The sequence below is a fragment of the Acinonyx jubatus genome, chromosome A2, assembly GCF_027475565.1.
Source record: "Acinonyx jubatus isolate Ajub_Pintada_27869175 chromosome A2, VMU_Ajub_asm_v1.0, whole genome shotgun sequence".
NCBI classification, from domain to species: domain Eukaryota; kingdom Metazoa; phylum Chordata; class Mammalia; order Carnivora; family Felidae; genus Acinonyx; species Acinonyx jubatus.
The window spans coordinates 164,284,661-164,298,944 of record NC_069383.1 but is presented as its reverse complement, the minus strand read 5'-3'; the positions used below and the strand labels follow the sequence as shown (position 1 = coordinate 164,298,944).

The 14,284-nt window shown below is 57.5% G+C and overlaps 1 protein-coding gene across 8 annotated transcripts in view; it reads left to right on the top strand.

Moving 5' to 3' along the window:
- Positions 1–14,284, top strand: part of DOT1L (DOT1 like histone lysine methyltransferase) — a 64,060-nt gene that overhangs the window by 18,753 nt on the left and 31,023 nt on the right. For 5 of the 8 annotated variants that reach the window (XR_008297369.1, XM_053220178.1, XM_053220177.1 and 2 more), the window contains exons 3-7: positions 7,046–7,120; positions 9,167–9,230; positions 10,573–10,801; positions 11,602–11,696; positions 12,054–12,116. Coding sequence is in view for 7 of the 8 variants with exons in the window: in XM_053220178.1 (XP_053076153.1) it covers positions 7,046–7,120; positions 9,167–9,230; positions 10,573–10,801; positions 11,602–11,696; positions 12,054–12,116 (526 nt within the window). In the remaining variant the exon portion in view is untranslated. Of the gene's footprint in view, positions 1–7,045; positions 7,121–9,166; positions 9,231–10,572; positions 10,802–11,601; positions 11,697–12,053; positions 12,117–14,284 lie in introns of those variants that run through there. The other 3 variants (XM_053220181.1, XM_053220179.1, XM_053220180.1) reach the window with 2 other exon arrangements.

Here is a 14,284-nt window from a genome sequence, read left to right as displayed (position 1 = left end):
GTCATCTGTACCTGCACACACTTCTAGTCCTTCCCGTAGTTGTATGTTTTAAAAGCGCAGTTGCCGGGCGCCTGGGGGGCTCAGTTGGTTGAGGTTCCCGCTTCCGCTGAGGTCACGATCTCGTGGTTCTTGAGTTCGAGCTCCATGTCGGGCTCACCGCTGTGAGCATGGAGCCCACTTCTGATCCTCTGTTCCCCTGTCTCTCTGCCCCTCTCCCACTCGTATTCGCTCAAAAGTAAACGTTTAAAGAAAGATTATGAGAATTATGAAAATTTGGAATATAGTGGGCATACAAGAGCCACACACGGGTAAGGTACACGTTCTGACGGGCGTGGACGTGTCCACGCATGCGCAAGGCAGCCTCGGGAGCGGGCATCTCTGTCGCCTGTGCGGGCTCCCTCGTGTCCTCTGACCTGCGTCCCCCCCCCACCGCTGTCCCCAGGCAGCCCTGAGCTGCGTTCTGCCTCTGCAGGTTACTTTGCGTGTTCTAGAATTTTACGTACGTGGACTTGGTCAGTAGTGCTGTTGTTTTCTCCTGACTCCTTTCAGCACACGATTTTCAGGTGGTCGTGTTTCCTCTTTGTTTCTGAGGAGTTTTCCCTCGGAGGATAGACTGCAGTTTGTTGACGACTCTTCGGGTCCTGTTGGACTCTGGTGATTATGAACAAAGCCATTGTGAACATCCACATGGGGGTCTCGTGTGGCCATGTCTTTGGTTCTTTTGGCAAATACCCGGGAGTGGGGTTACTGGGTTTTATGACAACTTTCTCGAAGAGGAACTGCCAAGGTGTTTTCCAAAGGGATCCGCCTGCTTTGCACCACACCACCAGTTCAGGAACCTCTGTGTAGCCCCCCCCCCCCCGTGCACCAGCATGTGGTGTTGCTGTGTGTTGGTTTTGCGGTTTCTGATTTGAGCTGTGTAGTGGTATTTTAGTGTGTGTGTGTGTGTGTGTGTGTGTGTGTGTGTGTGTTTCAGTGTTTGTTTGTTTGTTTAGAGAGAGCTCAAGCAGGGGAGGGGCAGAGAGAGAGAGGGACAGAGAGAATCCCAAGCAGGCTCCGCACTGTCAGCACAGAGCCTGACGCGGGGCTTGAACCCACGTACCGTGAGATCATGCCCTGAGCTGAAACCAAGAGTTGGATGTTTGACCAACTGAGCCACTCAGGTGCCCCTCGTTGTGGTTTCAATTTGCATTTTCCTAATCACTAATAATGTTCATCGCCTTTTGCCTGTTTTTAAGAACTGATTTCTTTCTCACCATTGAATTTTGAGTATATTCTTTTTAAAAAACATATTTTTTTAAACATTTATTCACCTTGAGATAGAGACAGAGTGTGAGGGGCGGGGGCAGAGAGAGGGAGACAGAGAATCCGAAGTAGGCTCCAGGCTCTGAGCAGTCAGCACAGAGCCCGACGCAGGGCTCGAACTCAGGACTGTGAGATCATGACCTGAGCTTAAGTTGGACACTTAACCGACTGAGCCACCCAGGCACCCCAATAGCTTAATTTTTAATAAAAGTTCGACTTGTTCACATTTTTCTTTCATAAGTTGTGTTTTTTGCCTCTTAAGAAATATTTGCCTAAATATTGCCTAAATATTTGCTCTTGAGCTCACAAGGGCTTTCTTGTATGTTTTCTAGAAGTTTTACAGTTTAGGTTTTCTTTTTAAATCTTTTCATCCATCTTGAGGGAATTTTTACATGTGGTGCAGTGTATGAGTTGAAAGTTTATTATTTTGCATGTGGATGTCCACTGGTTCCAGCACCATTGTTAATGACACTGTCCTTTCTCTATGAAATACCCTTGTCGCCTTTGCAAAAGTCAGTCGACAGTGGAGGAGTTGGTTTATTTATAGACTTGGTTCTGTTTCACTGACCCCCATGTGTGTCCTTTGGCCAAAGAAGACCTTGGTTACTTAGCTGTATAGTAAGTGTTGGAAGTGGGTAGAATAATATCTCTTTGTTTTCTTTTAAAACATTGTTTTGGTTATTCTACCTCCTTTGCATTTCCATGTACATTTTATCTTAAAGTTTATTTTCATTTATTTGAGAGAGTAAGTGGGAGAGGGGTTAGAGAGAGAGGGAGAGACAGAATCCCAAGCAGAATCAGCACGGAGCCCGACCTGGGGCTCGAACTCACGAACCGTGAGATCATGACCTGAGCCAAAGTCAAGAGTTGGACACGTAACCGACTGAGCCACCCAGGTGCCCCACATTTCCATATAAATTTTAGAATCAGCATGTTGGTTTTTGCATAGTTTTGTTAGGAATTGCATTGAATCGATAGGTCGTTTGGAAAGATTTGCTGTTGCATTTTCCAGTATTGGGTCTTTCAATCCATGAACATGGTATATCTTTCTACTTACTTAGGTCTTTCCGTGTTTCTCTAACAGTCCTCTGTTATTTTAGTGTGGGGTCGTGGACACCTTTTGTTAGATTTGTTCTCAGGCAGTTAAGTTTTGGGCACCACTGTAAATGGGATTCTGTGTTAAATTTTATTTTCCAGTTACCTGCTGCTCATAAGAAAGAACACACTTGATTTTCATACATTAACCATGATCTTTTGCTAAATTTACTGATTCTGGTACTTGATTGGTAGATTTATTAGGATTTGCTGTAAGAAATAATTATATCATCTCTGAGTAGGGACAGTTTTACTTCTTCCTTTCAGGCTTCACGATTTTATTTCTTTTCCTTGGTCTTGTTGAGGTGACTAGGCCCTTCAGCCTTTCCTCACGGAGATGACGTAAGCTGTAGGTTTTTCACAGATGCCCTGTATGAATTTGAGGAAATTCCTTACTATTCCTAATGTTGTTTTTACTAGGTGCGCCCACAGCATTGTAGTTATGTTGAAAGAAACAGTCTGTCACTTTCAGGAGGAATGCTGACGTATTTGTGAGGGACACACTGGTAACATTTGTGGCCTGCTTCTGAATAATGTGGAACGGGTGTGGAAAACGGTTGTGACAAAAAGCGTCCATTCCTGGCAAGAGCCTCAGTGCCGCGAGAGGCACACGGCCTCTAATTCTGCCTTACTGTGGAGTGACGTTAGGCTTGACCACCCGGTTGAGGTGGCGTCCACCAGGCTTCTCTGGGGTGTAGTTACCGTTTCCCCTTTTTAATTAATACATACCTCGGGTGAGGTCCTGGGGAACTATGCGGACATCACGGTTCCACTTGGACTTCCGCACCACAGGTGGACCTCACCTGCCGCCGCTGCTTACTGCTGTGTTCTAGGCCTCATCCCCTCCTCGGCTGTTGATCAGAACTCCGTTTTCATGTTTCATCCCATGAGCCGTGATGCTCTCCTGCTGTTACAACCTTGTTTCACATTGTTCCTGTGCTGGCCACCGAGGGCTCTCCGGTTCGTCCCGTGTCCCTTTGGCATGCCCCCTGCCTTCCTGAGCACATCCTTGTTTTCTAGAACCACAGATGCTCTGGAGTCACCTGAAATCTCCCACGTTCCAAACCTTGGAATCAGCAGCATCTCTGAGGAGCTCTGGTTTCTTTCTCTTTTTTTTTTTTTTTTTTTTTAATTATTTAAAAAAAAAATTTTTTTTTAACGTTTATTTATTTTTGAGACAGGGAGAGACAGAGCACGAACGGGGGAGGGTCAGAGAGAGGGAGACACAGAATCCGAAACAGGCTCCAGGCTCTGAGCAGTCAGCACAGAGCCCGACGCAGGGCTTGAACTCACGGACCGCGAGATCATGACCCGAGCCGAAGTCGGACACTTAAACGACTGAGCCACCCAGGCGCCCCTATTTTTTTAATGTTTATTCATTTTTGAGAGACAGAGCATGAACAGGGAAGGGGCAGAGAGGACACAGAATCCAAAGCAGGCTCCAGGCTCTGAGCCATCAGCACAGAGCCCAGTGAGGGGCTTGAACTCACGAACCGCGAGATCATGACCTGAGCCGAAGTCAGACGCTCAACCGACTGAGCCACCCAGGCGCCCCTGGTTTCTTTTATGAGAGAATAGTTTGTGCTGCTTTTTTTCTTTTTAATGTTTTTTTAAAAAAATTTTTTTAATGTTTATTTTTTGAGAGAGAGATAGAGTGTGAGCAGGGGAGGGGCAGAGAGAGAGGGAGACACAGAATCCGAAGCAGGCTCCAGGCTCCGAGCTGTCGGCACGGAGCCCGATGCGGGGCTCGAACCCACAAACCGTGAGATCATGACCTGAGCCAGTTGGACGCTTAACCGACTGAGCCACACACGTGCCTCTTCTTATGTTTATTTTTGAGAGAGAGAGAGACAGAGAGACAGAGCTCGAGCAGGGGAGCGGCAGAGAGAGGGAGACACAGAATTTGAAGAAGGCTCCAGGCTCTGAGCTGTCGGGAGGCCGATGCCAGGCCTGAAACCCCAAACCGTGAGATCATGACCAGAAGCCAGAGTTGGATGCCTAACCGACTGAGCCACCCAGACGCCCCAGTGCTGTTTTTTGAGATTGAGTTGTTTGCGTTGTCCTTGCTGAGTTGTGAGAATTCTTGACATATTCTGGCTGTGAATGCCTCGTGAGATACTTCATTACACATAGCGTAGCTGCTTGTGGTTTTAATGGCATCTTGACTAGTGGAAGTTTTCAGTGTATCAAATTTTTTTTTAGGTTTATTTATTTATTTTGAGAGAGAGAGAGAGGGAGAGAGTGCACGCAAGCAGGGCAGGAGCAGGGAGAGAGAGGGAGGGAGAGAGAATCCCAAGCAGGCTCCATGCTGTCAGCGCAGAGCCTGACGCGGGGCTTGAACCCGTGATCCGTGAGATCATGAGCTGAGCTGAAGTCAAGAGTTGGACGCTTAACTGACTGAGCCCCCCCTAGGCGCCCTGTGTGTCAATTTTACAACCAGGTCGTCTGCTTCTCCAGAAGTTGCTGGGCTTGCACTGGGCACTACTCTGGAGTTGGCGGTTCAGTTTTGGGGGAAGGGCCACGTTAACAATGTGGAGTCTTCTGTGAGCAGAGTTCCCCTTTTTTCGTCTTTACGTTTGCTCAGCAGTGTCTTACAGTTTTCAGTGTAGAGGTCTTACAAATCTTTCATTAAAGTTATTCGGGGGGGGGGGGCGTCTGGGTGGCTCAGTCGGTTAAGCGGCTGACTCTTGATTTCAGCTCAGGTCATGATCTCAGGGTTGTGAGTTCGAGCCCCCCATCGGGCTCTGTGCTGGCGGGTTGGAGCCTCCGTGGGATTCTCTCTCTCCCTGTCTCTCTACCCCTCCTGAGCACACACTCTCCCTCTCTGCCCCTCCCCTGCTCATGAGTTCACTCTCTTTCTCTCTCAAAATAAATAAGTAAACATTAAAAAACAATTATCCCTAGGTATTTAGCTTTTACTGCTATTTTAAGCGGCATTAAAAAAATTCATTTCAAAATTCTTTGTTGCTGACGTATGCAAATAGACTTCATTTTTGCCCATTGACCCCATGTGTTCTGACCTTGCTCAATCCACCTGAGTTCTAGAAGTTCCTATGTAAATTCCTTAGGTTAGTCTGTGTGTTAAATTGTGTGCCTGTGGATAGAGATGTTTTGTTGTTGCGTTTCTAGTCTTTGTGCTGTTTTTTTTCCTGCCCTGTGGTGCTGGCCGGAGCCTGGACTGAGTACTGGAGGGAAGTGTCTTTCACCTGTCCCTGCCCTTCTGGGGTCCTCAGTGTCGCACCGCTCGTCTGGTGGCCGCTGCAGGGTGCACACCTTCCTGTACCCTCGGGTCTCCTGACATCAACCACGTGTGCTGCCGAACGGACTGCGCCACGGAGAGGTTGCTCCCTGGGTCTGAGAGAGCACGGGGTAGTTGATGCTTGGAGGCGGGCCGGCCCACGGGTAGTTGATGCTTGGAGGCGGGCGTGCCCCGCTGGCCCCGGGGACTGTGAGCCTGAGGGGGTCTTGTGGGGAGGGACAGAGGGGGGAGAGAGAGGGAGAGAGAGAGAACGGATCCCTCCCAAGCGGGCTCCGTGCTGACTGTGGAGCCCGATTCGGGGCTGGAGCCCACGACCCTGGGATGGTGACCTGAGCTGAAATCAGGAGTCAGGTGCTCAGCTGACTGACACGGCTTGCTAGCTTGTCGGCTAATATTTGTAGAGGATTTTTGTGTCTGCGTTCATGAGGGAAATTGGCCCGATGATTTCCTTTTTCTACCCGGAGTTTGCCTTACGAGGCTTTGTCTCCCTCTGGTTTGCGCACCGGGGTAAGGCCAGCCTCATTGGTGTCACTCGTTCCTACACGTGTCAGGTCTTGGTTATTTGTGTGTTTCAAGGAGTTTGTTCATTTCATCTAAGTTTGAAATCATAACGTCCGTGTTTTATATGGTCTACAGCAGTGACGTCTCCCTTGACTTTCTGTCCGCGTTGCATCATGATTCAACAAGGGTCGTGTCTTAGGGTTCGCTGGTGTATTTTCGTGCCCCTTTTAATCTGTAGGCTCCCCCTGTTTGTTGAAGAAACCCCCTTGTCTTGCGATCAGTTAACTTGTGAGATAATAGTTGCCTTTAGGGGCCTCTGGGTGGCTCGGTCTGACTCTGGATGTCCGCTCAGATCGTGATCTCATGGTTCATGAGGTCGAGCCCTGCTCTGTCGGCGTGGAGCCTGCTTGGGATTCTCTCTGTCCCCCCCTCTCTCTCTCTCTCTCTCTCTCTGTCTCTGTTCCTGCCCCTACCCCGCTCATTCTCTCTCAAAATAAATAAACAAACTTAAGAGAAAAATAGTTGCCTTTAACCCTCAGTCCACCTGCTGCTTTTCAAGCTCTGACCTGATCAGGCACGCTTCCAGGCTCCGTCGCGAGCGAGCCCACGAGCCCAGTTACCGCCCCCCCCCCCCCGCCCCGCCCCGCCGTAGGCGACACCAACTGAAGCCACGGAAGCGTGTGTGTCACAACTTCATCCTAAACTTTACGCGATTTGTTCTGAAGTGATGCCTCCCTTTCCTCTTGTGCATTTTGAGTTCGGTAATGAGGATTTGTTCTCGTTTTTGTCTTCAGTGTTCGGGAGCAAACCGTGTTTAAGACCGTTGAGAGTGGAAAACAGGTGATCGTAACAGTCTTCACTGCTGTCTCTACATTTGTGTTTCAGGTGGGTCTGTGAAGAGATCCCGGACCTCAAGCTCGCTATGGAGAACTACGTTTTAATCGACTACGACACCAAAAGGTGAGCCGAGCTCTGCCGAGTGGTCTCTGGTCTGAGACTCCCTGTCTGGGTTGGCTGGCGCCTCCGTGAGGTTTTGTTGGGGGAAACGTGGATCAGACACCGGAGGACGCGATTGGGAGGGGCGCATTGCGGGCGCTGCCCCTGCCGTGTGCGGGGCCAGCCCCGGCGGGCGGGCGCTGCCTTCTCTGCGGCCACCGCCAGCGGCGCCTCGGCACGGGCCTCCCCGGTCTCGGGCGCCGGCCGGCTCCAGGCAGGGTCTCTGGGGTTCACCCTCCGGCAGCTTCTGGCAGTTTCCCCGCGGGCACATCCGGATGGGGAGGGTCCTGTGGGTGGGGAAGGGCGGGGCCGGCTCTGGAATGCCTGCCTGGAGTTATTTGTTTCTCTTCTTCCCCACTCCTGCTGGTTTAGCTCTGGGCAGGCTTGAAAGCGGCCTGCAGTCTGTCCGGAGGACTGGGTCACCTGCGGGCATGATAGCTGGGCCCAGAGGAGCCCCGAAGCCCCTCGCGGGGCCCGGCACCCCACTGTCGTTGACCTGGCCTCGCTCTTCCAGCCTGAGCCAGCCCTGGCCCCGTACCCCGTTCCCTGATCAGCTCAGCACTTGAGAAGCAAGGAAGGGGCTGTGCTCACCCTCCGTCGTCCCGAGCGCTCAGGCCCTGGGCTCTGGTGGCCTGTGCCTCTGGCAGCAGGGGCCCGGCCGAGGACTGGGGTACGCCCCTCCCGATCCCAGGGCGAGGGTGCGGACGGGCGCTGACCCTTGGACAGGCATTTGGCCAGCGAAGCACACCGTCAGAAAAGGGTTGATGGCTCTGTGCCCGGCCAGTGTTTTTAAGGATGGTTTTCCTTCAAGGTGGTTTTCCCTTCCGTGTCCAGGTGGCTTAGGAGAGATTGCAAGTGGACACTAGGGGGCCGGTCTGGGGTGCGGCCGAGGATGAGGGGCAGGCGGTCGGTGAAGACGCAGGGAGGCCTGGGGCAGGAAGCTCGGGGTGCACACGGTGCGGCCATCGCTTCCCGTGCCCTGGGTGTGGAGGCTCCTCTCCCAGGCTCCTGGTGTCCTGCTCAGGGCGGGAAGCCTCCTTGCTCTGTGTGCGTTTGTGGGTGTTGTAGGAAGAGCCGGTGACTCCCCCTCCGGTTTGGGGCAGACACTTGGAGCACGTCCCCTCCGCACCGCTGACACCAAGCGGGTCTCGTCCTCCGTGGGGCGTCCTGGGCCCTGTCACAGGCTGAGCAGCGTCCCTGGCCCCACCCTGTCGATGCCGGAAGTGCCCCGGAGCATCCGCAGATGTCACGCAGTGTGCCCTGGAGGCAGAGTCAGCCCTGGGTGGGGGGTGGGGGCGGCTCCTGGGTTAGAGGATTTCACTGAAGGTCATGCTTGAAGTAAAAATGGTGGGGTTTGGGAGAGTCTAGTCTCACCGACAGACTCCCAGCCCGGTTGTGCTTAGGTATCTAACATGTGCTACCTATGTTCTTGGAAAGCGCTGGAAACTTTCTGCAGAGGCCGGTGTTGGGCGGTGCCCAGGAGAGTCAGGGGGCCCTTGCTGCCGCCGGGTGGTCCCCAAACCCATCAGGTTAGGGCTGAGGCAGGGGCTGTTTCCGGCCAGGGAAGGAAGACCGTGTGGGGCTGGTGCACAGCCCTGCGGGGCAGTGGGTCCTGCTGGCAGGTCAGATGGGACTGCTGTCCGGCCCCGGGGGCAGCGACGGCCGGCCCGGGTCCTGCCCACAGCGCGACGTGAAGTCTGTGCAGGGCTCCTCACCTCCTCACCTAACACCTCCTGGGCGCGCCGTTGACCTTGGGTTTGACCCGGGAGCCTCGGCTTCCGCGGCCGCCCCAAGCACGCGGCGCGTGGCCCAAGACTGTCTCAGCCCCAGGCTGTTGGCTCGGCCTCGTCGCCCACGCGGGCTTCTCCTGGGGGCCCCGAGTCCTCCGCCTGCCCACCGGGGGGCGGGCTGGCTCTGCCTGGCCTTGGGCTGTCCCTCCCGAGAGGCCGGCTGGGCCCCCACACTCGTTCCGAGCTCCTCGGTGACCGGAGCCTTTCCCTTGCCTTCCAGCTTCGAGAGCATGCAGAGGCTCTGTGATAAGTACAACCGCGCCATCGACAGCATCCACCAGCTGGTAGGTGGCCTCTGCCCTCCCCCCACGCTCGGCTCCTTGCCTGGGGCCTGTGCTGGGCTGCCAGACCCGGCTGCCCTCACGCTCCCCTCACGCTCCCCGGGTGGTTTTAACCACACGCCTCCCAGAGCCTGCAGGCCACCTGGAGTGTGGGCTTCCTTGAGAGGCGTCTGCAGGGGCGCACGAATGTGGTTTGGGTCTGGGGAGCTGCTGTCGGTGGTGGGGTGCGTCCTCGGGCCCTGTGTGCCCAGCGGTCATCCCCAGGCTCGCGCGCACGCGTACCTTCCCGCTGGTGCCCCGTCTCCGCAGACTGTGACAGGCGGACACGCTGAGGAGCTTCCCGGGGCTTCTCCTGCCCCTCGGCCAGCAGTGTTGTGAGCATCTCCCCGCCCTCCTGGGACATTCTGACTGGGGGAGAGGCCTGAGGCTCTGTCCTCGCTTTCCTGACCCACCATGCTGGGGCCTCAGGAGGCCTCGCCTGGCAAAGAACAGAGACAGCCGGGCCAGGCCAGGCTGCGGAAGCAGTTCCAAAGAGCGCGTCACTCCTGTTTCCAAGGACGTTCTGCTGTCCAGACGGTGTGGGCTCTTGGTCTGGGTGGGGGCTCTCCGGCAGGAGCCTTGCTGTCGGGGAGGCTGTGGTGGGGTGACAGGCCCTGTGGCACCGGGGCCTGGGACAGGGCAGTCATCCCCGTTAGTAGCAGTGGTGGGGGAGGGGGATGCCGAGTCAGTCGAGTATGGTCAGGCCTCGGGCCTCCTGTGCAAAGGGACTGGGGCTCAGAGGTTCTTCTGGGGTCAGCTGTGTGGCACTCCCACCCCACTGCCTCAGTTTTGTCCTGGGCAGGAGGCGGGGCCTGAGGTTTGGGCCGGGCCGTGCGGTCTCCAGTCCCCCCAACAGTGGTGGCCTGGCTCCAGGCCGCCCTGTGGCTCTAGGTGGGAAGGTCCTCAGGGATGCCCTGTGCCCCAGTCCTGGCTGCAGGTGGCTGTAGGGCAGCCGCTGTGCGTCGGAAGGGGGGTGGGCTGTGAGGGGTCAGAGGACCCACTGCCCCTTCGGGCCCAGCTCCTGTCCCTGAGGCAGAGGTCCCGGCCATGGGGCCCTAAGAAGGGCCCACAAGGCGCTAGCCTTTTTGTGGCTCCCGGCCCACTTCTCTGCCCAGCCAGGCTCCCGGGTAAGGGCAGAGAGCTCTGAGGCCAGGGCTGCGGGGCCCGCACAGCTAGCGGCCTCTGCCGTCTCCTGAGGGGTGTGGCGCCCAGGACGGCACATACGTGTGAGCCTTTAGCCGGCTCGGGCGGAGCCCGCGGTGCCGGGAGGACGGTCACTTGTGACGTGCTCCCTTTGATGCCCTAGTGGAAGGGGACCACTCAGCCCATGAAACTGAACACCCGGCCGTCCAACGGGCTCCTGCGGCACATCCTGCAGCAGGTGTATAACCACTCGGTGACGGACCCCGAGAAGCTCAACAACTATGAGCCCTTCTCCCCGGAGGTGTACGGGGAGACCTCCTTTGACCTGGTCGCGCAGATGATCGACGAGATCAAGATGACCGAGGACGACCTGTTTGTGGACCTGGGCAGCGGTGAGTGCGGGCAGCCCGTGCAGGCAGCACGCCGCCTCCCTGGCCCCCGGAGGCAGAGCGGGTGGCTCGGTCACCACCCCCTGCTGCCCGCAGCCCCTCGCGGCAAGCCCCCGTGGCCTCTTGAGACCTGGACGGCTGGGCCTGCGTGCGTGCGGCCCATTTGTCAGGACGCACGGTCCGGAGAGCCTGTCTCTGGTGCGCGGGGCCTGCTCCCTGCAGCCCTGCGTCAGAGCCCGCCCCCGCCACGCTGTGGCGCCGACGGGGGTGGGCTCGGGTGGCCGGAGCCTTCGGGGTGCTCCCGCGTCTCGTGGAGCCGTGTCTCGCGGATCGCTTAGGTCTCAGGAGAACAGCGTCCTGACGCGGGGGCCGTGCGGTGGCCTGTGTGTGTGAGGCAGTGTGAGCGAGACGGCCATCCCGTCCGCGGGTGGGGGCTCAGCTCAGGGTCTGTGTCCCTAGAATGTCCCTAGTGACCTGGGAGAGCCTGTGGCCTCTGCCTGTTGACCCCCATGGGCAGCACCAGGGGTAGGTCGCACCTCTGACCCGGGGGCCGCGTCTGTGACAGCACCTCTCCCTCCCCCCGTCTCCCTCCCCCTGCCTCCCTCTTGCTCCCTCCCCCTCCCTCTCTGTCTCCCTCTTCCTCTCTCTCTCTTCCTCTCTTTCTTTCCCTCTCTTTCTCTCCCTCCTTCTCCTCCCTCTTTTTCCCTCCCTCTTTTTCCCTCCCTCTTTCTCTTCCTCCCTCCTTCTCTCTCCCCCTCCCCCTCCCTCTCTCTGTCTCTCTCTCTCTGTGTTTGTCTCTGAAGGAGTGGGCCAGGTCGTGCTCCAGGTGGCCGCGGCCACCAACTGCAAACATCACTACGGCGTGGAGAAAGCTGACATCCCAGCCAAGTACGCGGAGGTGAGTGACCGTGGCGTACGGTGCAGGGTCTGGCTCCTGTTGGCCATGACCTGCGGGGCACAGAGAGAGGACAGAACAAGGCGGGTCTCCGTGTGCTCCCCACAGGGCGGCCCGTGCCTTCCAGAGGCGGCTGCCCGGGGAGGGGCCAGTGGGGTTGGGGCAGCGCCTCTGTCTTCGGAAACCCCTTTAGAGTGTGTGGTCCGGACCCGTGGACCCTGCAGGCCCCGGGCTGTCCTGGGGCTGCTTGTCAAAGGGGTCGTGTTGAGGCCTGGTCCACGGGCGGCCCCCTGCTTGCCTCGTGGGGGTAGGAAGGGGCCACGGGGAGCCGCTGACGGCTGTGTGGTCGTTCCCTTGCAGACCATGGACCGAGAGTTCAGGAAGTGGATGAAATGGTATGGAAAAAAGCATGCAGAATACACAGTGAGTGCCATCGCTCCATGCCCCTGCGGCTACCGACCCAGCTCCATTTCTGTGCCTCTTCCTCCCCCTTGACCCGCCGTTCTTCTCCCCTCCCGGGACGGGACGCCCTCCCTGCCTGTCCCGGCCCTGCGTGGGGCGCGCGAGTCGTCACCGGAGTGCCGCCTCCCTCTCCGGTCTCTTCCACCCTCTCTCTGGGCTGCCCCGGGGGCTGCGGCCCCTGCGCCTGCCGTCCGAGAACGGGGACGGCTCTCCTCTCCCCCGGCCGCTGAACGGAGTTCGTCGTGCGTGTGTCTCCAGGCCCCTGCGGGCTCTCGGGGAGCCCTCCTTGGTGTTCCGCACGTGTCTGTGCCAGCAGCGGTGCGAGGCTGGGCCGTGGGGTGTGGGTGGGACGGCCTCTTCCCTCACCTGCTGGCCCGCTCTGGGGCACCTTCTCCTTGCCTTCGTGGCAGTCGTGACCCCACCCGTGAGTCCCTCCTGGCGAGGCTCGGCTTTGGGGCCGCACGCGCCCCCGGCTCTCCCGGCTGCCGCCCCTCGGCCTCCGTTGCTCGGCCCCGCCTGTCGATGCCCAGGCTCCTTGGCCAGGGTTCGAGGCCCCTGGCCTCCGTCTGCCTCCGCCCGGGCACCTGCATCACACCTCGAAATGTGTGTCTGGGCCCGTGACCCCGTCCCTCACTCTCTCTCTTGCCGTGGACACACCGCTGCCCTGTAGTGTCCCCGTACCGGGCTGCCGCGGGGACGGCACAGACGGAGTGTGTCTAAGCCACATCTTTGACTCTTCCTCTCATCCCAGGTCATCGCCTGCACGTACCCAGAGGTTGAGGCCCCGATCGCTGAGGTCCACTTGGCTCTGCGGCGGGGGCCCCGTTGCCCCTCCGTTCCGTGTTCACTTCTTTCCCTCTCCATAGTCACCGGCCCCAAGCGGGCCGTCGTGGGGCGTGGGCTTTGAGCTGCTTGTGTTAGGGAATGAGGATTGGTCACGAGATGACAGGCTGGGGGGTGGGGGGGGGCTGGAGGCGGGGAGGCTCCCTCTCCCTTAGCACTGCCTGACAGCTGCTGCTTTCACGCTCGTGCCTCTGCTGCAGCGTGGGAAAGGCACTCCCCAAACCAAGGTCACCCACCCCTGCCCCTCGGTATTTTCTGGGCGTTCTGGGGAGTTCCGTGTTCTGTGCTTGACGTGTAGAGCTGTGAGGTGTGAGGTCGGCTCCCGGATCCTTTCCGGGCACGCAGGCCCCGTCCTTGCAGTCTGCCCTCGCCCCGGTGCTCTGCCCGTGAGGCGAGTCGCACGCCAGTTGAGTGTTTCTGGCCGTCTGTCCTGTCCCGCTGTCCGTCTCCCTCACCAGCCCGTGCCGGCCGCGTTCCCGTGGCTCTGGAGTGCGTCTGCGCTCCCGCAGCGCCCGGCCGTCCTCTGACGTGATGCTTGTCTTTGCCTTGTCCAGATAAACCCGAGAGTCCGTCTGGGGTCGCCCATCACAGAGCACGCTGGCTCGGGGCCGGGGGGAGCGTGTGCATCTGCCCGTCGGGTCGGGAGGAAGCAACATCTTGCTGGTATTTCCTGCCCTCACACGGGGACTCTCCGTCCGTCTGTTGACTTCTTCGTTGAGGTCGTTCACCAGGGTCTTGTACTGAGCCTCGTGTAGGCAGGCGTCCTACACGTTCCGTTAAGATCATGCCTGAGTCTGTGTGTCTGGGTGCTTACGTGAAGGTCTTTTTAGCCTCCGGTTCCACTTGGTCGTTGCGCGTTGATAGGAAGGCAGCTGACCTTTGTGTGTGGTTTGTTCGGGGGCAGCAATACCCTTACTCCGTGACCGTTGCCGTAACGGCTGGTTAGTTCCAGGTTTGTTTGTTGGTTTGTTCTCTGGATTCTTTTGATCCTGTCATCTGTGAACACAGGCGGTTTTACGCCTTCCTTCTCGATCTGCGTCCCGTACGTCTGTCTTGCTGTGCACGCCAGCATGGCGGCAGACGTGTGCAGGACGCTGTCACGAAGAGAGAGCGGCCCCCTTGCCCTGGTCCTGAGGGCATCGGGAAAGCTTCGGGTTCCTCACCGTGGAGACGACGTGCGTTTGCAGGTGTCCCGTGGGTGCCCTTTATCAAGCTGACGTGGTTCTCGTCTGCCTTATTTTGTCGAGAGGCTTCATCATGGAGGCCCTCTGTGCGTCTGGCGTGAG